At 44.5% G+C, this 26,982-nt stretch overlaps 2 protein-coding genes across 2 annotated transcripts in view; both read right to left on the bottom strand.

Moving 5' to 3' along the window:
- Positions 1-437: 437 nt before the first annotated feature.
- CLEC3B (C-type lectin domain family 3 member B) lies at positions 438-14,163 on the bottom strand. The gene is made up of 3 exons (XM_015416392.1): positions 13,957-14,163; positions 4,138-4,236; positions 438-1,337 (listed from the first exon to the last, which is right to left on the bottom strand). The coding sequence occupies exons 1-3, from the start codon at positions 14,057-14,059 to the stop codon at positions 937-939; spliced, it is 603 nt and encodes a 200-aa protein (XP_015271878.1). The 5' UTR covers positions 14,060-14,163; the 3' UTR covers positions 438-936.
- Positions 14,164-22,889: 8,726 nt separating this feature from the next.
- Positions 22,890-26,982, bottom strand: part of EXOSC7 (exosome component 7) — a 26,226-nt gene continuing 22,133 nt past the window's right edge. The window contains exons 7-8 of the mRNA XM_015416394.1: positions 24,840-24,995; positions 22,890-23,320 (exon numbers count right to left, since the gene is read on the bottom strand). Of these exons, the coding sequence (XP_015271880.1) occupies positions 23,216-23,320; positions 24,840-24,995 (261 nt within the window). The 3' untranslated portion in view covers positions 22,890-23,215. The remainder of the gene's footprint in view (positions 23,321-24,839; positions 24,996-26,982) is intronic.

The following is a 26,982-nucleotide window of genomic DNA, read 5'->3' as shown; positions in this document are numbered from 1 at the left end:
TGAGGTATCTTCCAGAGGTTTTTTCCATTTTAATTAAATAACAATATGTTACTCCCTGGTTGCCCTTTCCCTGGCTCACCTTCCCTTCCCTTCCCGAATGTCTGTTGTATGCTGCCCTTTCCCTGGCTCACCTTCCCTTCCCGAATGTCTGTTGTATGTTATCACCCAGATGTACTCAGAGAAGATTACTGTTGCTCAGAAACGTGGGAGCCACACCCCCCCCCAGCATATGCCAAAACAGTTTTTGGTTTTATTTGTGCACAAAACATTGAAATCCACAATAGGTTCTTCTCTGGCTTCCCTTCTTTATGCCTCCACTGCCCAGGACAATAAATTAGGCTGTGCGCGTAGGTGATTCCAGTGGTGCAGAATAATCTAGGTAGGTGGATATGGGTTAACAATGTTACCATTAAGGAAGGTATAACATTAAACATAAGCACTGACAGCGTTCAGTTTAATGGACAATAATTAGCGGAAGCTGGCTTCATTTGGTACCATGTGCAAGAAGGAAAATGGGGCGGCAGGAAAAGATACATAGAACAAGAAAGTAATGAATCTTAAGTAATGTCACAAATGGCCAAGTTTGTTGCTCAGGTCCTACAGCTCCCTTCCGATAAGTGAGGAACCTCTTTCCTGGAGCAAGGTTCCTCACTTGGTGGAAGGGGACCATAGGACCTGGCCCCATAAAGTTTCAGTTGTAAAAAAATATATGTCTATGACTCATGCCTTCTCAAGAAGAACAGCGCAGCTGCTACCAAATCGACGCTGGCAGGTTAAGATACAGCTTCAGCCCAATTCATTCTAATCCATTACAAAGTCATGGCTTTATCTGCTGCAAAATGGATCTATATACTCTATATCTACAAACTCTTTGCAGGGGTTCCAGATCCTAAATGGAATGCTCTGATCTTCTCTTCTCCACCATGAGCCTTCCATTTAAACAATCATGAACTGGCACACGTACGGCAACTTATCTCGGCACCTCTTGTCAAACCACTTGCCAATGGCTACCCCTGATAAGGCTGCACAGTTTTCCAGCTTCCCGCCGTCAGGCTGGGTGGTGATCTCAGTTTCCCAGTTCTTGTAGGCAACACTGTTGCCTGTCATGTCCACCCATCTTCCTTCAATGGCCATGTCATTAACACCTAGCCAGATGTCCATTTCGGACCCAATGTTCTTCCTCATGTATTCATAGAGGGCATCATTTTCATCTCCTGTCTGCGGGGTACTGAGGGTGCCACCTTGAGAGATGCAGTCTTCACTGGCTTCGTGGTAGGTCTTTGCATCGGGGAAAAGCAGGACGCACTTTAGATTGATCTTGGTGCCTTTCAGACAAACTAACAAGGGATGGGGGAGAAAGGACAAAAGTTATAATTAGCACAGGGAAAATGTGTGGCTGAACACTGAGGAGCTACAAATCAATATCCAATTTATGCTATCTTGTTGATTCTAGATCTCTAATCAATACTGGCCCTGTGAAATATACCTACTAGGAACCAGTTGCCTTCCCATTTCCATTAAATTGGTCAAACCATGTTCATTTATTCTACAATACACAAACTAAACCCATGTGTTTAGAAGGGTATTGCTCTGTTTAGGATGGCATTCGAAGAGAAGCAGTGGAAAAGAAGCCAAGCATGCATTTCAGATTTGCAGTTGAGAGTTCTTTGTGTGTGTGTTTTTAAACAGCAATTTAGAAAATTGATTTTTAATGCAAAGCAATATGCCACTGTTCCTCAGTTGTTGCAAAGAACTGGGTGCCTTTCCCTAAAGAGAGCATTTCTGCTACAGGAAGCAAAATAGTCACTATATCTTTCCTTACAATATGTATTTTGTCCCATGCTAGCGTCTATTTCACTAATGAGAGACATAGGAACTTACTGGACAGTGCTAGTGAAGATGTTAACAATACACAATACAAGAACTCGTGGGCACTCAATGAAATTGCTGAGCAGTTGGGTTAGAACAGATAAAAGGAAGTACTTCTTCACCCAAAGAGTGATTAACACATGGAATTCACGGCCACAGGAGGTGGCGGTGGCTACAAGCATGGACGGCTTCAAGAGGTAATTAGATAAGCATATGGAGCAGAGGTCCATCAATGACTATTAGCCACAGGTTATAGGTAGGAACTCTCGGTCTGGGGCAAGTGATGCTCTGTATTCTTGGTGCTGGGGGGGGCAACAGCGGGAGGGCTTCTAATGTCCTGGCCTGTCAGCTATGCTGCCATGGGGGTTGGGATGCTTGGTCAGAGTCTGTGTAAATTGCTTTCGCATTCCTGTCTCTGCTTTGCGCCGAAATGCTTATCTATAATGAAGTGCAGGTGGGAGTGTGTGTTGTCTGCCTTTTCAGGCAGCTGTGGGAACCGGACAGTTCCCAGCTTCGCCTAGTAACAGTTTGCTGGCTTTAGCCCACACGCGGGAGGGTGCCTAATTGGCCAACACAGTGGGGTGTGTGTGCATACGAATGTCCTATATCTTATTATGTCCAAGGGACGACTGCTATTCTTAACAGTGACTATGTTAATGCATCTATAGCTCCTCAATAAAAGTATAACCTTTCCTGAAAGCATGTCCTCTGTTGTTGGCTGTGGGTTCTGACATGGCCCCACTGGTAGACCTCCTGATGGCACCTGGTATTTTTGGCCACTTCGTGACAGAGTGTTGGACAGGATGGGCCGTTGGCCTCATCCAACATTGGCTTCTCTTGTGTTCTTATGTACTCATGTAATTGTTAGTGGCAGAATGATCTCCCACTGTACTAGTCAAGCATGAGAAACCTTTTTCTTTAAAAAAAATTGGTGAACAATTGTGCGCACTGGCAGTAATGTCCCTGCCAGTTCATTGGAATGTTCTTCCTCCTTGTTCTTTAATTTTTTAAAAGGTGTGCAATTCACCTCTCCAGCAAAGCAGTACACATAAAAAGAAACTCCTGTCCCCAAGATTTATCCCCCAGAGGGGCTTTTAGAGGAAGAGAATGTGGTTTGGTTGTCCTTTGTAGAATTGTGTGGCTAAGCCCTTCATATCTGTGTGCAGGTCATGGTCTATCTGAATTTCATTTTATTCTTACAACTACCATGCTATGGATTAGGCTGGGAAGTCGTGAGTTGCTCAGGGCTTCTTGGCTGAGAATAGGTCTGAACTCATTCAGCTGACGGGCAGTATATTTATTGTAGCTGCACTAGATGATTCCTTAAAGAATCAGCCATTTTATGCCATGTCAGAGGTTGGGCTGACGTGCTCAAGGCCACAAAGTGGGCATCATAACAGAATTGAAACATTCTGCCACGCCTAAGGGGAAATTTAGACATTGCCTTCTTTAAGGTTCCCTAGATCCAGTGTACTTTCACCCCAGCCATATGAAAGCTGTGGGGAATGTCTCTTTAAAAATGAGGGAGAGCCCAATTTGGCTTGGAACTGCAGCATGGTAGGAGGAGGCGCACCAGTCTCCCCACCCCCATGCATTTTCCCAAGCTGAAATGGGGTACGGGGTATGTGTGTAATTTCCCCCTTTTTTGCAGCTGAATAAAGCTGCAGTGGCTCAAGTGGTTAAGACGCTGAACTGCAGGCTGTGGAAGGTCGGTAGTTCAGGAGTTCGAGACCCGGGTGCTGCATGATGGAGTGAGCTCCCGTCTCTAGTTCCAGCTCCTGCCAACCTAGCAGTTCGAAAGCAAGAAATTGCAAGTAGATAAATAGGTACCACTTCGGTAGGAAGGTAACAGCGTGCCGTGCGCCTTGGTGTTTAGTCATGCCGGCCACATGACCACGGAAACATCTTCGGACAGCGCTGGCTCTTCGGCTTTGAAACGGAGATGAGCACCGCAACCCTAGAGTCGGATTCGACTGGCTTTCGAGCAAGGGAACCTTTACCTTTACCTTTAAAGCATATTTGTTTATCTGTTTATTTATACAATATTTATATCTCACTTTTCCTCTTTGCTCCAGGTGGCTTGCAAATCCTAACCAAAAGCACCCCAATTAAAAACCAGCAACATAAACCTCCAAATGACTGCCCCTCCCAATAAACTGGCCTGGCTGTATGCTGAGCAAACGTCTCAGTTACCATCTCTGCCACATGTTTCTATACTCTTGCAAAAAAACTGCGCCAGTTTTGCGGTCCGGACACTAAGACGCATACCTGTCTGAAGTGCTTGTTTTTCTTTGAGAAGAGCCACCTCCTGGGAGATGTTGTCGAGCTGCTCCTTCAGCTCTTCAATCATTTTGAGGCTCACCACATCTGCGGCGGAAAGAAAGTGATTAATGAGAATGTCTACTTCACAAAGGCAATCAGAATTATGAGCGGCATCAGAGCTCCCTCCTGTCCCTGATTCAACACCTGATAACAATGAACCAAAACCGGGAAACAAAAAGGAAACCGGCAGGTTCTATGTTCATTACATAGGATAAGACGGTTGATCACTGTAGCTGCTGTTAGTGCATATCATCAAGTTGAAAAACTGGTAATCAGGGCTATTTTTGGGCAGGAACACACAGGAACGGAGTTCCGGCTGGCTCCCAAGTTGGCCACGCCCAGCAGGAACTCATTAGCATAATAGGCCACACCCAACAGCAGAAAGTCATTAGGATTGGCTACATTAGGGGTGTGTGGCCTAACATGCAAAGGAGTTCCTGCTACACAAAGTCCTTGGGTTTTGACAGCAAACAAGGTAAACAGAATAACAAGCAAAAGGTGGGTGTGGCTGGATGACCACACTTCTGGTAACATGGGGGTGCGGCCTAATGTGCTAATGAGCTGTGCTGTCAGGGGTGTGGCCTAATATGCTAATGAGTTTCTGCTGTTGGGTGTGGCCTATTATGCTAATGAGTTCCTGCTGGGCTTTTTCTACAAAAAGAGCCCTGGATCCCAAATTTATTTTTTGTTACTCACTCCAATCTGTTACCTGCCCCTTGTCTCGTTGCACAAGTTCTTATGCTCTATCACCAACTCTCTTTTAGATTCAGGAACACTATAGTATGCTTTGGTTTTGCACAATGATATAATTTGGAGAATACACCATAATGTACAGGACTCAGGGATTTAGCACCGCAGAGATTCTTCCTGCAATATTATTGCTTAAATCTTGTTACGTGTTCCTGATTTTGGTTGCCTCACCACAGCAAGCCACTTTCAAGCTCTGATGCAGCTGCACTGGACTGTGAACTCCACTCTAACCCCCAATAGTTTTAAGGGCCATGTTAAGGTTCACTTAGCACTCTTTCACACACACATTAATCCCACAGAGGGAGACCCGGTGTGGTGTAATAGTTATTGCTCCACCATGAAATGTGTGTTGGAAATTGGTGCTATTCTTGCACTATAACCAATCATTAGCAGCACTGTAGACAAAACAATCAATTTGCTAGTGTTGCCAACATCCAGGTAATGGCTGGAGATCTTCCGATATTCCAACTGATCTCTGGGTGATAGATATCAGTTCACATGGAGAAAATGGCTGCTTTGGAATGTGGACTCTATAGTATTATACCCCATTTAAGTTCCTCCCATCACCAAACACCGTTCTCCTCGGGCTACAAGCCCCAAATCTGCAGGTATTTCCCAGCCTGGAGCTGGCAACCCTACAATTTGCAAATGACAGATATTGTGCAATGTTAGCATAATATCTGTTGATGTGTGGATACTGAGTGTGTTGATTTTGTCACGCCGGGCGTCGCCCCCTGGTGTGGGAGGAGCTTCAGCCATGTCGGTGTTCATCCCTCAGGGGAAGCCAGAGCCTCAGACTTGGAGTGCAGAGAGAGTTGCGTCACTCCCTATCCACCACTCCTCGGGGTTGACAGCTGCTTTCGGAACACTTTCTCTCTCTGTACCTACACCCGTCACCTCCGACATCCTCTTCGGCTCTACAGGCTTCCCCCTTTTTATATCCCTCCACACGGGGCAAGCCCTCCCCTGCTCCTCCCTGGTTTCTGATAGGGCAGGTTCCTTGTCACTTCTTCCTGTCCCACCCCCCTGGTTGGGCTGCCTGGGCATCTCTAAGGGCGGGGCCATTTCCAGGGAATCCCTGGGCTTCACGTGCGACCGAACGAGCGCATGGGCTCCTGTCGTCTTGGGTAAGACCCATCTTCCCCGGCTTTCCTGCAACCACGCCCTCCCTCCTGTTCCCCGCACGTCCGGGACTAGCCCTCCTCCTCCTGAGCCTTTCCCTGGCTGGCCGTCCGCCTCTACCCCTTCGGAACTGTTCTCCGAGGGGTCTTCGCCCTCCGAGGCTCGTGGAGACTTCAGCGCGGGTCGCGCCTGGGTAGAAGAATTTCATCCTTCTACCCAGGACCACCCCACTCTGTTGTGAGCATGGCTAAGTAATGCTTCACTGCCTGTTTGTCAGTTCACTGCAGCTTTCAATTCACCTTTTCAGTATGTTAACAAAGTAAAGATTGAAACAAGTTAAGTGGTTGTTAATACAAGCAAAGTAACCACATAAACATGTGCAGTGCAGTGGTTAGGGTGCTAGACTAGGATCTGGGAGACTCAGGTTCAAATCCCCACTCTGCCATGGAAGCTTGCTTGGTTGATCTTGGGTCAGTCACATGCATTCAGCCTAGAGATGGCAGACCCCCTGGAGAGGGAGGGGGTCACCTGCTGCCAGGCCCCACCTCTCTGCCACGAATCAGCTGGAGGAACACCAGGCATTTCAGCAATGTGCCCATGTGACTTCAATGTGACGTAGAAGTAACGTAGGCACGTTGAGGGCATCAGGGCAATGCTCTGGTTTGGGGGCAAAACCTCTATGGTAGAAGCTAATTCTACCATAGAGTTTTTGCTCCAAAACCAGAGCGTTGCCCCAAAGCCCCGGATGTGCCTACACGAGCGACTTCCGGGTAATGTTGAAGTCACATGGGCACGTCACTGAAATGTGGGATAAACTCCCAGCCCTTGCTGAGGGACCTGGAAACCCTCATTTAACCTAAACTACTTTACGGAGTTGTTATGAGGATAAAATGGAGGAGAGGAGAATGATGACTTTGGGTTCCCATTGGGGAGAAAGGTGGGGTATAAGTGAAGTAAACAAACAAGCAAACAAGTGCTGTGTTTTGGAACTCTCCCTCATGAGAAGAAGCATAGGATGACATAGAGCATTAAAAAGTCAGTTTCCAAAGCTATTTAGAAATGGAATCCCAACATCCTTAAATCTGGCTTCCTTAATTCTGTGTCATTCTTGGTTGCTGGCTTGGGTAGTTTCCAAATGCCATTCCTTTGTTCTGGATCTCTCAATTTTTGTGGATGATGATACTTAAATAATTGTCCCCAGGAGATACAAACTGTGAGAATTAAAAGGTTTTTTTTTTTAAGAGCAAAACAAAGCACAAGGAGGAGGTGTATTAATGCCTCATTTAGTCATTATTCAATTAACAGAATGGTTTCCACATTAGTCATTATGTTGGCTCCTCTAATCAAAACATATTCTAGGAAACATCTAATTCCCAGGGCTCTGTTCAAATGAAATAATTCATGGCAATATTTATCCCTGCTTGATATTAACCTGTGCTCTGCTTGCCTCCAGGATCTGTGCAGCTCTGCCAGTTACCTGTTTCTGTTATGGCTTAGGGTGAGGTTTGCTTATGCAGTTACTGCTGGCAGGAAATTTTTCTATGCCTTCTCCACTTGGTCAAATTTATATTTACCAACACTGAGGGCCGTACGAGACATAATGGCTTCCTCATGGCCACCACAAGGCTGCTGCTCCCATTTTAAAGACATTCTAAAGGGCTGTGAGGGCCCAATCCTGATTGGACCTGCAGTGCTGAGGGCTGAGGCACTCCATCCCCATGCCTTATCAAGTGCTGAAATGCTCCCCTCCCTCAGCTGTTTCAGCAACTGAAGAGGCATGGCGAAGGGAGACAAGTAGGGTTGCCAAGTGTGTTTTTCTTGGTGGCGGGGGGCTCCCGGCCGGCATCCCGAGTGTGCGCGCGCATAGAGTTTCCCCCTCAGATGGCTGTGGCTCCGCCCCCAGCGTGCCCGGCGTCAGCACATCACATCCGGCTGACATGCATGCCGGGGTGGGGTTTTCCCCGGGGTCGGATTCCGCGGCAGCAGAAATCGGGCCTCCAAAGCGGGGGGAAATCCACCCCCCGGAGGGACTTGGCAGCACTAGAGACAAGAGTCTCATGCTGCAGGCCCAGTCAAGATTTGGTCCCCCCGGCATTTTTAAATGACTTTCAAGGGGCTGCGGCGTCTTTTGTTGGCCCTCAGAGTTTGTTTAAGATGTCTTTAACATGCTGTTTCAGCTCCATATCACAGTTCAGTATTAGTCGCACCATAATGGAGGAAATGGCTCAAGAGCTTAGCCGCGAGAGCACAGGGTTGCCAGGTCCCTCTAGGCAGCTGGCTGGGGACAGGGAGTGGGCTTACGGGGAGCAGGGAGTCTCGCCTGATGTTTCTTCAACGTGCCCACGTGACTTCCAACGTGACCCGGAAGTGACGTAGTCACATTGGGGATGTCGGGGCAACTTTCTGGTTTGGGGGCAAAAACTCTATGGTAGGATTAGCTTCTACCATAGTTTTTGCCCGAAAACCAGAGCATTGCCCCGATGTCCCTGAAGTGTCTATGTCACTTCTGGGCCACACTGAACTCAGGCACGTTGCTAAAACGTCGGGTGTTTCTCCTTCTTTGTGTGTGTGTTAAATTCCCCCCCCAGCTGATCAGTGGTGGAGAGGTGGGGCCTGGAAGCAGGGGACCCCCACTCCGCCGGGGGGGTTTGGCATTTCTACGAGAGAATGACAGGGAAAAGTTACCAAGTAGTGACTATTTCCTCTCAAAAATGACAACTCATGCTAAACTAAAGAGCTGTCTTTAGCAGGATTTGCTTCAGAGGCCAGAGTAGCTGAAGCAAAATGGCTCTGCATCACATAATCTGCTCTTGTCACACAACAATGTGATTCAACACATCGCTTCCAGTCCAAGCCATAGTGAGGAGCCACAGAAAGAAAAAATGGTGGCAGCCTTTGTGGCATTTTTGTGGCCCTTCTGTCTTCCTCATGCAACAGCAGCATCTGCCTCTTCAGTGGCATACTGGGTGGGGGGCAGTCCGTCCCGGGCAAAGCTTAAGGAAGGTCTTTGAAGGGGGCCCTCAAAGCCAGTGTTGTCCTTCTGCCTCCAGCTGAATGTCTTTCCTTTTATTTTTAAAATGCAGTTCAGGCTGCAGCCACTAGGGGTGCAGGGAAGTCTGAGCATAGCAAAAAGCACCCAAGGGTCCTTTCCACGCTAGACCTTAAATCCTGGTTCAACCCTGTCCCCGAACTTACATTCTACACTACACATGGGTTCACCCCTGTAATTATCTCTGGGTATTTTTTGTTTCCACATGACAATTGAGGTCACCCCGGTTTCGCCCCACACTTGTCCTGGGATAAACGGATGCTGTCATAACCAGGGATAAATGCAAGATATTGTGTTGCGAGTTGAACTCTGATAAAACCAGGGATGAGATTCAAGTGTGGAAAGTGTTGGAAATGTATGTGTTTACAAGGTCTGACAGTCCAGTCATTATAGGGTTAACTTGTTTACCTGGTATTGCTATTGTTTAGACTGCCCTGGATGGGATAACTGGCACTGAGCCAATGGGGAATTAGCCTGGGAAAAGTAGCTTCTATTGTGATACAGATTGGTTGTTTGTTTTCAGGTGACTTCCTTTCTAGGGGTCGAGAAGAAGGACAGATTCTCCATTATCTGTGTGTTAGTGTGTGACTATGTTTTGAGAAGTAAGCAGTAGAAAATATAGCTGTTAGATGTTCTGTTATTTTGTAGGTTCCCTGTATACCTTTTACCCTTAGAAATAAAGGTTTTTAAAAGCAAAGAAATCTCTTCTTTCCAATAGAGCAAGATCCATTGATACTAATTTAAATACTTTTGACTATTTTTATAACTGAAAGGACCAAGGATTGGCTAAGCTTCCCTTTTCTCCAAGTCTCAAGCAAACTTCCTTAACAGATCATGCTGATAGCTGCTACAGCAATTGCCAGCCTGCAGGTCATTGTCTCCAATAGCCTAGCCTTTCTCTCTCTTTTTCCTGACACCCAGCTCAGCCAGATCTTGCAAAGCAGTAGTTAGGGTCCTGCAGCAAAATAAAACTATCTTTCCCTCTCTTAATTTCTCTCCCTCTTTTCCACACATTTCTCATTCATTTATGTCTCCCTTCACCTAAGTTTTCCATGTCCCCCCTTCCCCTTTATTTTCTCTTCTTGGTCTCAAGACCTTCTCATCCCTATCCTGCTTGGTGACAGAACATATTTAAGAGTCTGAACATCTCTTGCCTTGAAAACCCTACAAGATCACCATACGTCAGCTGTGACTTGGTGGCAAATATATAGAGAGAGAGTTTCTAAAAGAATTATCCGTCCTGGGTGCCAAATAGGCTAGGTACGCCACTGTGCCTCCTAATAAGCCCCTGCATCCTTCTGAGGATGTTTTAAAATCTAATATCTTAATTTAGACCTATTTTCCAAATGTTGAACTGATTGATGGTTCATCTCTTTCCCATTATCTGCACCACATGTTTTGGCTGCCATCAGCAAATGTATAATTAGCTCTGTCTATATAATTAACAATATATTTCAGATAACATTAAGAGTGACCTCAGGATCAGGAGATATCGAATATTTAGGCATTTAATTAAACCAACTTCAGCCCAAAATATATGAATATCAGGACATAAGATCTGCATGTTCAGAAAGATACCACCAAACAACCTGTAGAACTAAGAAACCATCATAAGCTATCTTTATTGTATATTTTCCCCTTAAATGTAGAAAGCGAATTATTTTATGTTTTTTTCATACCACTGACTCTTAGTCAAATGACTTCCAAGGCGCCTTCCAATAAAAACACATCCTATTAAAATAGCTTGCTAACAGTCTAAAATTCTATGAGTCCCTTCCACCAGCAATGAAGTCTTCTGCTAGTGGAGCACACCTAGTGTCCCCAACCTCCAGGTTGTAGCTGGAGATCTCCCACTGTTACAACTGATCCCCAGGTGACAGAGATTAGTTCACCTGGAGAAAAATGGCTGCTTTGGGAGGTGGACTCTATGGCATTAGACCCTATTGAAGTCCCTCCTCCCCAAACCCCACAATCTCGAGGTATTTCCCAACCCAGAGCTAGCGACCCTAAGCACACCTCTTCCACTAGACTGTAACTCCTTTTGCCTGTGCAAGGATTGGCATCAGCCATCTCACCCCACTGTGAGCTTCAAAACGTCACATTAAATATACCAGTCCCAAGGGAGAAATCAATCTGACAAAGGCAGAGCTGACAACTAACACAAAATAAACAATCAAATCAACCAATAGCGAGAATAAACAGAATAGCCCTTTGCCTAAACCTATCAAATTTTATCCTACCTTTCCTTCTTAGGAGCTCGGGGTTCTTCCCATCTCCTAGTTTAGCCTCACAACAACTTTTTAAGGTAAGGTGAGAGAATGCGGTTATGGCCCTAAGGGCTTGATCCAGCTAGATTTTTTGTTCAGTCTCACCAAATTCTTCCTTACTGCAGCTCCTGTTCCACGTGGCTATGCAAGTCCCATGATGCCCAACATAGCACTTGTGGGTGGTTAAAGGACACCCCTCCACTGGCTGGACCAACCCATTGTCACCTAGTGAGCTTCCCAAGTCTTAATCTAACCACTATACCACACTAGTTCTCTAAATATCAGACAGAGTTGAGACACTACCCTCAAAGGCCATATCTAGTTCCCCTCCACAGCCAAAAAAGTTTAAATCGGCATCCCGCGTTGAAGTTGGATCTAGAAGGAGATTAAAATCAACAGAACCAGCAATATGACATAGAGTTTTGCTGTTAAATTGCTGGAGGTGATACTCCATATATAGTTCAGAATCATGACTCTTAGTTTGCTGCATTTTAAAGCAATGTGGATAAAATATGCCTACTTGGACCACATGCCTCCAATTGCCTCCTTGTGTATTTTTTCCTTACCATTGTCTGTAGAGCCAATGTGTTGGGTAATGGTAAAGACTACTTGGACCACATGCCTCCAATTGCCTCTTTGTGTATTTCCTTACCATTGTCTGTAGAGCTAATGTGTTGGGTAGTGGTAAAGTATTAAACTGGGATTTGGGAAACATCAGCCGTCATGAAGCTCACTTGGGTTACGGTACTTTCTCACTTGCCTAACCTCCCTCAGAGTTTTGTTGTGAGGATAACTATAATAAGAGGAATTCTTCCTTACCCAATTTCTCCCTGAAACCCAACTACCCATTTCTTTTCCTTTTTTAGAAAAAGGAATTGGAGTCTGTTTCAAATCAATTCCATTTTGATCAAAAGAGAAATTCAAAGACAGGAGAGACAGGAAGCGAGGTTCTGCAACATTTCAGAATTTCATTAGATGCACAGAGGCAGGCAATGTCTTCCTAAACCTTCCTGCCCTTCTGTTAAGAGTGACCTGGTGTATAACATCAGCCCTCCCTCCCAAAGCTGCATGTAGGATGCATAGAGGTGTACCAGAAAACCACAAAGAGAAATTAAAGAGAAATTCTTCTTTCAAAAGACAAAAAGAGAGTAAGAGAAATGAATAGCCATATCTAGAAAAAGTGAACTTCAGAAAAAAGAAATTCCACTCTCCATAACAATGCGAATAAAACCATGTATTCTGCTCTGAGCTCTTTAGAGGAAAGGCTGGATAAAAATGTAATAGATATCAGCTGCATATTGAGATACACTATTACTAATTAGTTCAACTTGTCCCATGAAAATCCCCCAGTATTGGTTTCTGTCACGTATCTATGTGATGAAGTGGGCCGTGACTCATGAAAGCTCATGTGTCCGTAAGGTACCACTAGATTTTTGTTTAATTTTGATGTCAAAAGGCCAAGTTGGCTTCACCAGGAGATGAGCTAGCAACTGCTCTCAGGCTTGCATCAAACATTTAAGTCCTTCCTTGAAGCCATATTAAACTTCCTAAAGTAGATTCTTCCATCCCCACTTTTTCTGAGTCAGCTTATTTGCTCGGGCACTCCTCCACCACACCTGAATCCAGCTCCCGCTGAGAGGCCCCTTCCCTCCAGCTGCCAACCGACATCCGTGAGGCCTCCAGAGGGAAAGCTGGACACCGCGTGGTGCTTCTTTGCAATGCTGGAGCCCACCACCCCCCAGCTGAGAATCCCTTTCTCAGAGCCTGTCTTATACTTCAGTTCACTTGTCGTGTGTGGTTAGGATTCACAGAAGCGGCTTTGGAAGCCAAGTTTTTGGCAGAAAAGCAATCGAGAAACAAGAAAGCAGACCAGAGGCCGGCCATGTGAGCAGAGAGCAAACCTTGCTACACCCACCCAGGGTGGCATGAAGTTCCCATAGAGCTCCCCGTCAGACCGGGATTTCAGGAGAGGCAGAAAAAGTGATTCATGCTTGTAGAAAGCCCACTTCTTTACTAGGGCATAACACACACACACAGAGAGAGAGAGAGAGAGAGAGAGAGAGGTTCCAGAGTAAGCCTGCACAGCATCAAAAAACATTAAAAATAAACCCATGTTAGTAATATTTTTCAGTATTATGCTAACACAGAAAGGGGGAGGGAGTTGTGTTTTAAATACTGAAAACAAATCCAACTGTTTTTCACTATTCCACTAACTTAGAAGGGGGGATGGGGGAAAGTTATCTTTTTTTAAAAAGGCACAATAAAGAACTGCAACAGAGAGCCAGCACAGTGACCATCACCCTTCGTGCCTTTGATCAGAGTTGGCTACGGGAAAGGCAGGCACAAAACTAAACCAGACAGCAAGGTGTTGTTTTTTTCCATTGGGAGGTATTTACATTTCTTACAGGGCAGTTAAGTTAAGTAACTTCCTCATTTACAATGAAAATTAGGAGGCAAAAGCTTGTTCCTTCCCATCTCAATACAAAATACAACTTGCATTTGTGAGTATAAATCTCATACAGCTGGGTTTATAAAAGAGACAAGAGACTGCAAGATCAGCCCTACCAGGTCTCTTACCTTTCTTATTCTCTGGCTTCTTCTTGAATTTGATGTTCTGCTGGGCTGTTATCTGGGCCACACTAAAAAGGCACAAAATCAGGCAGGCTGCTCGGAATGCCATTCTGCCACTGCCGCTGCTCTCAAAATGAGCGGAACAAAAGCCGATTTGGTCTGCCCTGGACCAGCCTTCTGAACATGGGCTTTAACCAAAAATGTCTGGCCACGAACCCATTCCAGATTCTTCCCTCGCATTCCTGTGATTGGAGGTTATTTTACAGATTGCTGGAGGAGATCCAGGATCCTGAGGGATTAGAGGAACATTGAATCTCTTCCTATAAACAGGGTGTGGGGGGGAAGGGAGAGGCACCAGTATGTTTCTTTTGTTTCCAAGGTTTCGCTTAAACTCACATCGGACTGCCAAAGAAAATCACCAAGAGCAAAAGTCTCTCTTTCCAATGGATTTTATGACACTCGAAAATAAGGTCACAACATTTGGCGGCAGCAGTGCCTATGAGTTGCATAAGAGACAGAAATTCAGCAGGGACAGTGTGTTTAGGCTACATTTTCATCTTGCCCTTCCTTGAAGGATCTCGGGTAGAGTTGAGAAACTGTCACATCACAGTTGTCCTGTGCAGTAGATTATGCTGACAGTGTGGCCTAAACCTCATGAGCTAGGCAGGGATTTGAACTCAAAGTCCTAATCCAACACTCTAACCACTATACCACACTGGATCTCCCTTCCTAGTATAGTTATGGATTCATAGGGAGAGCTGTACCAATTGAAATTCTGTCTGTCACACACATCTTAAATTACTGTCACAAAAGATGCGGCAACTCTATGGCCCAATCCTGTTAGCCATCAGGCTGGCAATAGAGCTCCATATAAGTGGGATGTGATGCATGCATGGATCTCCATGTGAGCCAGAGTTGCAACTTTACATTTCAATAAAAAGTAGCTCTACAGATAGAAGGTAGGCAAGGACACCTTTGCCCTCATAACCGTACAAGGAAAAGGGCTATAGGCTTACGTTTTGAAAAGAAAAGAAAGAAAGCTGGGAACCAGTAGATTGTAGCAATAGATGGTTATATTATTATTTCATTAAAGCAATCTGTTGAGTACCAGCTAGGAGCTGAGGCAAGTAAAATGGGTCCAATGCTGATGGTTCCTGCAAAAATGTGCACCTTCTCATTCACATGGCATCCAAAGGTGCTTTTCCCAAAAGATCATATTAAATCAAGTTTTGGAAAGATCACAGCAAAGTGGAGATAAAGACAGAAACTGAGCAAACAGAGGATGTTGTCACATGGATGCTCCCTAAAACAGCACTGCAGTAATGAAACCAAGGTGGAGCAAAACATCAGGGTCAGGCAGCCCATGGGTAGGATGAAAAAGCATTCCACAAGACTGCCTGTTGGCCATTTGTTGCACCCAGAGAGCCTGAAAGATGAAACAAACCAACTCTCTTCAGTTCTAGAAAAGCTGGTCACCTTGAAGCAATTCTCCTAACAGGGAACTAATTTATAAACCCAGATTAGAACCACTGTCCAAAGAAACATGTTACGATGCTGTAATACTTGCTGAACATTTCAGTACATAACCTCTTTTAATCTTTCATTTTTATTTATTCAAATATTTTATTCCACTTTCCTCATCCCAAGGCAGGTCACAAATGCCTACAAGGCAAATAAACACACGCACATATACATTACATACAGAAACACCTTAAGAACATAAAACCAAATAATGGGCAGACCGACATCAAGAATAGCAACAGCATCCTCGGTCCAACCCAAGCACTATTTGCTGCACACATTCAGGCAAAAACCTTCCAAAAAAGACCAATTCACTTAGCCTCCTAAAAACAGGGGTGGGGCATGTCTAAGAAAGCCCTTGATGCCGAAGGTGAGCAAACACGTCTGAAAGTGGCAAGAACTTGCTGGAATGAAGTTGGCACATGGGTTCGTAGTAGGCAGGGTGGCCTAGAACCTTGGATTAGCAGAGCAATGGAATGAAGAAAGAACGCTGATTATTTAAGGACACTGCCTGAGAAATCCAAACTGGATGTAGACGCATCAGCAAAAACTGTCAAGTAACTAGGTCAGCAGACCCCAGCGTGGTACCACGCCCATGGGTGCCATGCTGCCTGCCAACACCTTTCCTGATGCTCACCAAGTGTTTTTTGAAAGCGAGTGGAGCTTTTGCCCACCAGGACTTCTGGCTGACCACTGTGCAGATTAAAATAACATGTTTCAGCAGCTGCCGCCAACACAGTGTTTGTTTTTTAATTCTTTCTTCCCTCTTTCCCAGTTTTCAAATTACCCCTTTTCTTCCCTGCACTTTGGCTGTTTCTGTGTGTGGTTTTGCCTCCTGGGGCAGCCATTTTGTGGTCGGCTTCCCCTTCTGTAGCAGCCATTTAGTTATGGCACCCGCCCACCCTGTGTCAAAATTCCAAAGGTGGCAACAGGCTTGGAAAGGTTGGGGACACCCAAACTAGGCCATGTAGGAATTCACCCTTCCTTTTGTGCTTCAGAAAGATGGATAGTTGGGTGGAATCAAGAAAATGTTAATGCATTTGCGACTGCTCTGAATTAAAAGACAGCAGTAGTAGGACCCAGACAGAAACAGGAGTTTCACCTACCTATAATGGGCTTTTGGCCTATACTACTGCAAGGTGTGATCGAGTTCAAGTACAGTTTATTTCAATATAAAATCAGCTTAAAACCTTGCTGCATGCAATACTAGGACGGACAAATAAGTTTAAAGGTGTTGTTATAGTCCAGCCCTGTTTAAGGACTTTACCATCTGCTTACGTATATTGCATGCCCTCATACAAAATGTTGTGACGTTGTGAGTTACTTGTGAAGAAAGATCGGAGAGAAGCAAGGAGATGTAGAACTGCTCTGTTCTTCCTGGGGAGTTTACTAACACTGGCGTGATATATTGTGAGCGAATATAGTAGGAGCAGTGTAATAATACATGCTCTACAGTCTCGACCTTTCCCCTTTGGCAGGGACACCCCTGTTGTGTATGAGGAATACAGAAGTATCTGCCTTCCAGAAAGGCTGAGGGCAGGGCATTGGAGCGTGCCAGAGTAAATATTCTTTGGTATTTAGGGACTTCTAGGGCTGTTTTTGGAAAGGTATGTTACTGTAGGATACCGCTCCAGGCAGGACCTATCAGACTGGAGGGCCAGGGTGGGCTGTCCCTTTTCTAAAGAAGAATCTCAGGATGGCTGAGGTCGTTCTGTGGACATTCTCAGCCATATGGAATGCTTGGGCTCTCCACGACCCTGTCGACTGGAAAACGAGACCAAAATATTTAAAGGATTTAACAAGGTGCGCTATTGGGTCTCTGAGACACAATGAAGTTCACCTGTTGTGTATGAGGAATACAGAAGTATCTGCCTTCCAGAAAGGCTGAGGGCAGGGCATTGGAGCGTGCCAGAGTAAATATTCTTTGGTATTTAGGGACTTCTAGGGCTGTTTTTGGAAAGGTATGTTACTGTAGGATACCGCTCCAGGCAGGACCTATCAGACTGGAGGGCCAGGGTGGGCTGTCCCTTTTCTAAAGAAGAATCTCAGGATGGCTGAGGTCGTTCTGTGGACATTCTCAGCCATATGGAATGCTTGGGCTCTCTCCACGACCCTGTCAACTGGAAAACGAGACCTAAATATTTAAAGGATTTAACAAGGTGCGCTATTGGGTTTCTTTTTAAACCATTTTTTTTAAATTATTATTTCCAAAGCAAATTAAGCCATACTATCGCCAATAACAAAGATACAACTTCATGAGAATGCAACTCAATAACAATTATAAACTAAGTCAGTAAATATTACAAACCATAACATTTTAACAGAAGGACCTTCTAAAAAGACATGTGTATTATTCCACAGAGTTAAGGGGGTAAAGATTACGAATATCGTCTCTACTCGACAAACCTTGGTAATACTGTCTTATAACGTTAGCCATTTGTGATAATGTAAGTTTGCAGGTAAGATATCGTGCAAAGTGAGATAAGAGAATATTGGGTTTCTGAGACACAATGAAGTTCTTCCATGTAGAATCTGGTTAAAATGGTAAGGTTATTGCAAACATGTCAATATGAGTTATGTGGGTGTACGAAAATTGTATGGCAATTTAGGTATAGCTTAGGTTTTCTGGGAGTATCTACCAGTCGATAATGTTATAATAGTTTTACTTTTGGATTGCTCTTTTTTTGGTGAACTTAATAATCAATAAAGAATTATTTTAAAGAAAAGGTGTGATCAGGGCCACAAATTTAGATGGCTTAAAACCAGGGTTAGGCAAATTCGTGAAGAAGAAGGCTGCCCATGGCTACTAGGGACAAGAACTCACTGAAGCCTCCATGTACTTGGGTGGCCATCCCTGTTATTCCCTGCTTGTGAAGTCCCAGGAGATCATCTTACAAAGGGAATGCTGACTTCAGTGTACTTCGGTCTCATTCATAAAAGCAGTTCTTATTTTCTTAAGAGCTGACTTGTTATGAAGATAATGCCATTTAATCTCTTATGGTGGTTTAGGCTGGTTTACATGCAGTGGCGCCAGCAAATTTATTTCAAATAGTTCTACCCTGCCTATCAAGCCACAGGATTATTCTCAAAATGAAATAAATAAACAGCCTTGATTCATATTTGTTTGCATTTTTCTGGAAGAACCAGGACTCTACCCCCACCAGGTCATTTGCAATTGAATTTCCCATAAGCACCAAAAAAAGGTTATATAGTCTGGTTCACATAGATTTCTGGCTCATACACTGCATCCATCATGCAAATGCAGAAAATCTGGCAGCACTGCCCAGTGTGCAAATTGAGAATTCGCTATCTGGGTGACATGTCAGCCCTTTCAAAAGTCATCAGCATTCTATCTGGAGAGATGGGTAACTCTGAAATTCTTAAATGAATTATACACTACACTCTTGATGTGGCAATGTGTGGTTTTACACTAATTAAAAATAATTCAGTTGATCAAAAAAAATGAAATGTGTTTCTTGGGACTCTCTAATAAGATGCTACATTTTCTTGTTCTTGTTATTTGGGCCCATTGGAAGGAAGTTCTCAAGAACCTCCAATGGCATCTTAACAACTCTGGAAATTACCATTAACATGAACCTAGATGAGTCCATCTGACAGTTTCTTGTTCTTAACACCACTGCATAATTACACAATGCTTGTAAACACCCCTTTATATTGAAACCTATTGATTAGTGCATTTACCTACATGCTTCAAGCAACTATCCAGAACACACCATACAAACCATCATCTGCTACAGCCAAGCCCCAAGATACAACCACATCTGTACTAAGTCTTTGAAGTGGGACACTCAGAATTTACACAAAGCACTCCTAAAAGTACAATCTGGGAAACTGAAGAGACCTAGTTTTTAAAAAGTCAGATGGACACTCAAGAGTTTCATCTTCTTGTATGACATGATCATAGGATCCAGCAGAATCAGCCTATCATTAAGGGTTCTTTCATCTACACATTGTCCATTGTCTAATGCTGTATATATTACAATGTGTTGGAAATGCTCGTCTGCCATTCACATTGGCCAAATTGTGCTGTCTCTATGCAAGAGAATACAAATATATCTAATCAGACATTAAAAAAAATGGAAACACTGAGAAAACAGTAGGGAAGCATTTCAACTTCTCTGGACATTTTAAAAAATGGTTTTTGTTTTATGACATTATGCCCCTTGTACATCGCCCAGAGCTCAGTGTAAGCTGGGGTAGTGCAATTAACAAATCAGATAATAATAATTTTGCAGCATGCTCAAGGGCAATATGCATCAGCAGGAGAGGCTCCAAGGGAAACTAGCAGAAAGCTTCTGAACTGTGATTAATCTCAAGATTTGAGACTATTGAAGTTGGGCTCAGATGGGGACTTGGATCCTAAACGCTCTTTCTGCTTGTGGTAGATATTTCTGCTTCTGAAAGAGGGAGAGGTCATACCCCCATTCGCCCCTCTCACTTTAGCCCCTACTTTGGCCCCATTTATGTTACTCCTGAAGGGCCATTGGGAAAAAGCTTTCTGGGACAGTCAAGGTCAGATTCTCACTCTTCCATGGAAGCTTGCAGGAAGAACTTGGGCCAGTCACATACTCTCACCCTAGCCTACCTGACAGGATTGTGCTGAGGATAAAATGGAGGACGATGATGTAAGCAGCTTTGGGTCCCCATCGGGGAGAAAGGCCAGGGTATAAATGCAAATAATTAAATAAAATTGGGGGGGGGGGACGACATAAATCCCTGCAAGTGGGAAGGGGAAGGCAGGAAATCTGGTGTTTATACCATGCAGTAGAAGAGAGCAAGAGTCCAGTAGCACTTTAAAGACTAACAAAATACGTGGCAGGGTAGGAGCTTTCGTGAGACTCATGAAGGCTCATACCCTGCCACATATTTTGTTAGCCTTTAAGGCGCTACTGGACTCTTGCTTTTTTCTACTGCTACAGACAAACACAGTTATCCATCTTGATTTATACAGTGCAGTTCTACATAGGAGCCAAGCTTGGGAGTCGTTAGCTCATTACAGCGAGAAGCAATTGTCCCTTCTTATAGTTTATGTACCTCATTCCAGTTCTCTTTGCCAATTATCACTCCAGTTGGATTGTTTAGCCTTTTTGACGGGACCTTGTTTTTATCTGTGCTCTGTAGTATAACTCTCCTGGCTCTTGGGATGCTGGGCCCTCGGGCTTCTCTTCGTAATTATTTCCTCCTCCATCCTGCTACTTGGTCCCTTGGGAATGTGTGCACATGCATCTCGGCTGATGTAATGAGACACAAAAAAGCTTCTGCCACGATAAATGTGTTAGTCTTGAAAGGTGTCACAAGACTCTTTATTGCCCTGAAGATTTGCAGCAACTAAGGTTCCTTTAGCAATGACCTGTCAACTGTTCGTGAACAAATAAAGAGAAGCCTTTCCCTCCCACAAATCCTGCTGATCTGCATTAGAGCGCCTGTTGTTTGGGTTAGAAGACACTCCTCCAGCCAACGCATAAAGCAAAATATTTTAACCACGGCCCAGACTATGTCTTAGTTTCTTTGAAGCTCTGAGCAGCTACTCAAATCCTTCATCTAGCCTATGCAACTTTTGGATGCTATATTCAGAGCAAGAAAGCAATTAAATCTTTCTGGGTCAAGCCCTGGCCTGTGTTTTACAGATGTTTCCTTTTATTGCTGTGCTGGATGCATGACAATGAAAACGTGGCAGTTACTGCGCAGCAATACATGGAACTTTCCACCAGCCTTAATGGCAACAGCCAGGAGGCTTGTTTGAGGAGCAGAGAATCATTCCGGCTGGGGGAGTTGGCAGTTGCCTGGAGCAACAGGTCTGGGTACTTCTGCAGCAAATGGCAACATCTGGCCAATGAAGTGGCCTTGCCTTCTCTCAGCAGCACGGAACAGGGCAGTCATCGGTCCTGTGCCATTTTTTAGATTTGGGTGGCTCCCTGTTAGGCTTCAGGTCTGGAACAGCCATTATTTCTTTGCTCAGCCTTAAAAGAAAATCCAGTCAATGCCAATCATTGACAAAGGTGTACATTCCAGTATTCCCATGATGCTTTTTTAGTCTTTTTCAGATGTCATTTGTGGCAATTTTTTAAAAACTTAAAATGTAATCTCAGTGCCAGGCGGTCTCAAATGTAAACTCAAAGTGGTGTTAAGGTTTCAAAGGCTGCTATTTTAAGTTTTCCTTCCTTCCCCAATTAAACACTTCTTGTTTTCACGCAGCGAGCTGGTTCTCTCTCATCGCATTCACAAATCAATAGTAAATTATTAGCTCTTATTTAGGGGAGAGTGGGAGGAAGCTTTTTAAAGTACGTTCTAAAGCCTGCCCCTCCTTATTTATCCATTTAATCATTGTGCTTTTACAATATTTAAATGATTCTTTAAAAAAATTATCAAGTGACTTTGGTGGCCTACAAAATGAAAAAGCTGTACTTTAGTTCTTCTCCCTGCTCCTAAGGGAACAAGAATGGCCAATGAACTATTGCTTTGTCGTATGAATAAACCAGTCAGACACTAGAGAATAGGAAAGAACTAATTCGGCTGAAAATAGAGGAATAACAAATACAAGTTCCAAAACATTGTCCTGGGGGAAGAATGGTTTTAAATATGTTTTATATTGGCGTTTGCCTCCATGTAAGCCGCCCTGAGCCCGCATTGCGGGGAGGGCGGGGTATAAATTGAATAAAATAAATAAAATAAAAAAACCTCAGAAGAGAGAAAGGAGGGTTTAAGAGAGACTTACTTCTGAGTTTGCATATAGTAGGATCTGGCTCATGGGAACAGCTTTTTACTGGAGGAATATTGTGCTATTTTAGATGGTAGGTAAGAACCACTGATTTAACTCCACTTGCAGCAGAAGACAGAAAAGGGATATCAGACTCTGGAGCTGGGCTGGAGTGCAGGGCTGTCGTCTCCACCTCCTCCTCCTCCAGGATTCCTATTTTTTTGTTTTGTCCGGGGGGGGGGGGGGAAGAACCTCAGAAGAGAGAAAGGAGGGTTTTCTTATAACACCCTCTTCCCTCTCCTACTCCTGCCAGTAACCTCTGCCTGGTTGCCTTAGGTGAGGTCTGGTCCTTCCTCCCTGGCTTGCTCAGGATGCATCTTTTAAAGGGCTGCTGGAGGTGGGTGGGGACACAACTCTGGCCTCACTCACTCCGTCTATACTGGGGGGGGGCTATGAAATTGGTGGGCCGAGGCCTAATGGAATGCTGCCTGCCTGGGATCCCATTCCCCCTGCCCCTCCACCCGGGAAGTCTTAAAGGGCTTATCCTCTAGCCCCTGCTGTCCTAGGTAGGTCACTGCAGCCTGTTCCCTGCCCCACCTTTGCAAAAGAACCTCCCTGGTTCCCACAACCACTGAGGAACCGGTCGTCACCTGCGGTGGATTGTGCTGCTGCCCTTGTTGCCTTGTGCCTCCGCTGCTGGCCAGCCCCCGGCCTCCTGAGTCAGGTGTTCAGTGGAGACACCCAGCCTGCCACGATCTACGTATAAACCCACTTCCACAGGTCAATCATCCCCTACTGGAGTCAGCTACATAGTACTATTGTAGAATTCAGTACATTCTTTTAGATGTTTTTCCCCCCCTGATAACATCTTTTTCTGTTTTGTTACTGATACTCAACACAAATTGCCATGAAAATAAAGGAAAAAGCCTCTCTGCATTTATTTAAAGAATATACGTTAATCTTTGTAAAAAAACACATATAAAAACTCTCAATACATTTCTATCCCGTTGGATGCAACAATGGAGCTCATCCCAAGAATCCAACTTTTTTGCGCGCTGATCCAAGTTTCTCTTCTTCATCTAAGACAGTTTGCAGGGAGCTGTGCAACAGCTTGCCTACTCTCTTTCCGGTCTGGAATACAAATGAAAGAACAAACATATATGAGGCAGGATGATTTCCCTGGAAGAAGAGAATCCCTACAGTTAATGCCTACCAGCCATGGTAAATCGCCCTGCAAAGAGCCAACATACCGGAAAATAAAACCTCGTTTAAAAACATGTTTTTCTAGAAGTAACCAAACACAAAATAGTTATGTGTTGTTCCTGTCCAACCAACAGTAACTCCATCCACATAACCATTTTCTGGCCTTCTATTCAATCTGTACAGACACTTGTACGAGCACGTAGTAAAGCAGCTGTCTATGTGCTTCACTGCATGTGCAGATCTCCCCAGTGTATTGCACCACTGCAAAACAAAACAAGGAGAACCACAGTGGAGAGCTATACAGAACAAGGTTTGAAGCTGACAGTACCCCTTAAAAATGGGTCAGATGTTAAACAGAGGGACTGTGGCTTGAGAGTGGAGCACATATTTTGTTTATGAAAGATCCCAAGTTAATTCCTTGACATCTCCAAGTAAGGGATCTAGTAAGCGGGTGTGGAGAAAGACCCTTTTTCTGCCTTGCCTGAGACCCTGGAGAACTCTTGCCAGTCAGAATTGACAGTTCTGAGCTAGGCAGACCAATGGCATGATGGGTAAGGCAGGTTATCATTGAGCATTCTAACATCCTGTGGAACTCAGAGCCAAAAATGTGTTGCTAGCCTAACTAAAAGAGTGCTTCGGCAGCCTGATTTCTGAATCTTCCCCATAATCTCCACAAATCTTGCTGCTGCAGAGTTCAGGTGTGCAACTAAAACCTAGTTGCTACTACATTTAACGGAACCACCAGGAAAAAGATTTGCCCTTCTGTATATATCCAACACTTTAAGAAAGGGTATAAGTGGCAGATAAAAAGTAATGGAACACAAGACATGAGGGGAATAAGAAAAATACAAAATTTGAAAGTGCTGGAGATGAAATTTCTTTCTGTAAAGGCTGGCCAGAAGCACAATTTGCTATACTTTCCCCAAAGTAACAGTCTGTCATTTCTGTTTCTTAACAGATATGGTTTTGGATGGAATTACCGTCTGCCCTAAGGCTACCAAAAGTACAGTTCCTGATTGGGAGGCAACAGATTGGGCAACAAAAGATTATAAGGGAAGGGTTATGAAACCGTTACCCATCATTTCCCCTGGGTTTCCTTGACCTTCCACTAGGCAAAAACATTCTTTTCTTTCCCCAAGAAAAAACCCAGAAACAACAGTTAGCTGCATCACAACTGCAGTTGAAGAAGAACTTTCCAGGGAAAACTGTAACGCTAAACCCGGGAATCAGAACTTGTTAGCAGTAGGAGTCATAGCAATTAGCTTTTGTTATGTAAACAAGGGCAAAACCTGCATGCATGGACACATTTCTAGACAGCTGCTAATTTCTTTTGGGAGTTCCTTTTTTTATTTAAACCAGGTAGGCTGACAGATTGACTGTTAGGCTGTACTTACTAAGATGCTCGAAATTCACAATACACTTGGGAGTCGAAACAAATCTCGCTTACCTCCATCATCTCAAATATACTTTCTGGATCAAGGCTTCCTCTCCCCACTTTCTTCATACAAGTTAGAGTACCTCTACTGGTCACAGAAATGAGGAGGCTAGCCAAAGAGCACGCTTCCTCCTGAAGGGTGGCGTCTACTATGTGCCTATAACCAATCTGTAATCCAATGCAAAACAAAACCTTAATGACCTGTATCAAGCTGCATTCTTTCCACTGGGGACTTCCAGTGTATACACTGCCCTGACCTGGATAGCCCAGGCTAACCAATCCAGTCAGATCCTGGAAGCTAAGGCGGGTCGGCTCTAGCTAGTGTTTTGAAGGGTGACCTCCAAGGAATACCAGGGTCATGACGCAGAGGTCGGCAATGGCCGACCACCTCTGCAATGTCTCTTGCCTTAAAAAACAAGTCTAGATTGCCACCTAGCGGTGCATAACGCTAAAAGAGCTAGAATTTCCGGCTGCCAGACAATCTTAGGATCCCCTGGCTATTCTACACACAATGCCATAGATAACAACTATTATTAGTGTATACACAGAGCTCCTGACTGAACAAATGTCTTCTTTCCATCAGAGGCAGCTCTATAAGTATATCATATTAGGTAGGCAGAACCACACTGCACACTGAAATGCACAGAGCAGTTGTGCACAGATCTCAAAGGCTACAGCTGTGTGCCTAGATGGTATATACATTAGGCCATTTTTCACATTATCAGTAAAGATGGGTTGTTATGTTTCCAGGGCAGGCTGGCTGCGTCTCAGAGTGAACATTCTCCCCAAGCTTATTGCTGTGTAAGGAGGGGCAATCCGCTCATGTTTTCCAGCCTGCTGATTTTTTTCTGCTGCACTCAGTCCAATGCTCCCTCTAAGCTGTGGAGTCGTGTGAGCAGAAATTCTACTTTGTGAGCTACTGGCAATCAAGTTGTGAGTGAGCGATTTGGCTGCTGCATAAATTAGTTTGCTCTGGAGCCATCCCTTCCTGAGCTGAGACAAAAATGGGTGAGCCGGAGGTTAAAAAAAGTGTGAGCTAGCTCACACTAACTCAGCTTAGAGGGAACACTGGATTACCCTGGATGGCCACATGTGGATATAACATTTGCATATGCACATACAATCAAAAAAAGTAATGCATTCTAATGAATGTATGCCCTATTTGTGTTATACCCACATGTGGATATCCACAGAGCAGGCATGCCTGGCAGGTAAGGCGATCAGGTATGATCTCTCTCCTTCACCGATGCCTGGCAACAAGATCAGCTAGTGGCTTGTCTGATTTGGGAGTGCATCTTTCCTGTCAAATGTAAAGGGGTATCTAATTGTCTGAAGCGACTTAGTCACCGCATCCCCCAGGAATCCCTTTTAACATACGAAGCTGCCCATCATTAACAAACTTCAGCATGCACCATTGGGAACAGGATTCCAACCTTAACTGTACGTGGCACACAAAAGCCACCCAATGCCTGCAGTTCTTCCAGCTGCATAAAGCAAAGCAGGCCCCAGATGAATCACACACAGATGTATCAGAACCAGTGTACTGGGATGGACAGAGTGTTGGGACTAGAACTTGGGAGAGGCAGTTTCAAATCGCTACTCGGGCATGAAGCTTACTTGGGTGGTCTTGGGCCAGCCATTCTTTCCACAGCCTAAATGGGGATAAAATAGAGGAGGGGAGAGCCATGTATGCCTTCTTGGAGGAAGAGCAAGATAAAATTGCAAGGCACACAGAAGCATGCTTCCACATGTGATAGTGGACACCCAGCAAGATCATTACTTTTTAAATCTGTATTTATTTACTTCATTTAAACCCTGCCTTACTCCCTAGTGGGAACCCAAAGTTGCTTACTTTGTTCTCCTCCCCTCCATTTTACCCTCACAGCAACCGAGTGCGGTAAATTAGGTTGAGAGAAGAAGAAGAAGAGAAGAGATCGGATTTATACCCCGCCCTTCACTACCCAAGGGAGTCTCAGAGACTCCTTTCCCTTTCCTCTCCCCACAACAGACACCCTGTGAGGTAGGTGGGGCTGAGAGAGCTCTGACAGAAACTGCTTTTTCAAGAACAGCTCTCATCAGAACTATGGCTTGCCCAAGGTCATCCAGCCAGGTGCAAGTGGAGGAGTGGGGAATCAAACCCAGTTCTCCCAGATGA

The sequence above is a fragment of the Gekko japonicus genome, unplaced genomic scaffold (assembly GCF_001447785.1).
Source record: "Gekko japonicus isolate JY-2015 unplaced genomic scaffold, Gekko_japonicus_V1.1 scaffold1504, whole genome shotgun sequence".
Classification (NCBI taxonomy): Eukaryota; Metazoa; Chordata; class Lepidosauria; order Squamata; family Gekkonidae; genus Gekko; species Gekko japonicus.
The sequence above is the reverse complement of the archived record's forward strand: the minus strand, read 5'-3'. Positions and strand labels throughout refer to the sequence as shown.

What these genes read in the sequence shown, in the direction of transcription:
- CLEC3B (XM_015416392.1), bottom strand. Translation starts at nt 14,059, where the DNA reads ATGGCATTCCGAGCAGCCTGCCTGATTTTGTGCCTTTTTAGTGTGGCC. An exon ending in GAAGCCAGAGAATAAGAAAG is followed by an intron (nt 4,237 to 13,956) that starts GTAAGAGACCTG and finishes TTTCCGCCGCAG; the next exon opens with ATGTGGTGAGCCTCAAAATG. An exon ending in AAAACAAGCACTTCAGACAG is followed by an intron (nt 1,338 to 4,137) that starts GTATGCGTCTTA and finishes ATCCCTTGTTAG; the next exon opens with TTTGTCTGAAAGGCACCAAG.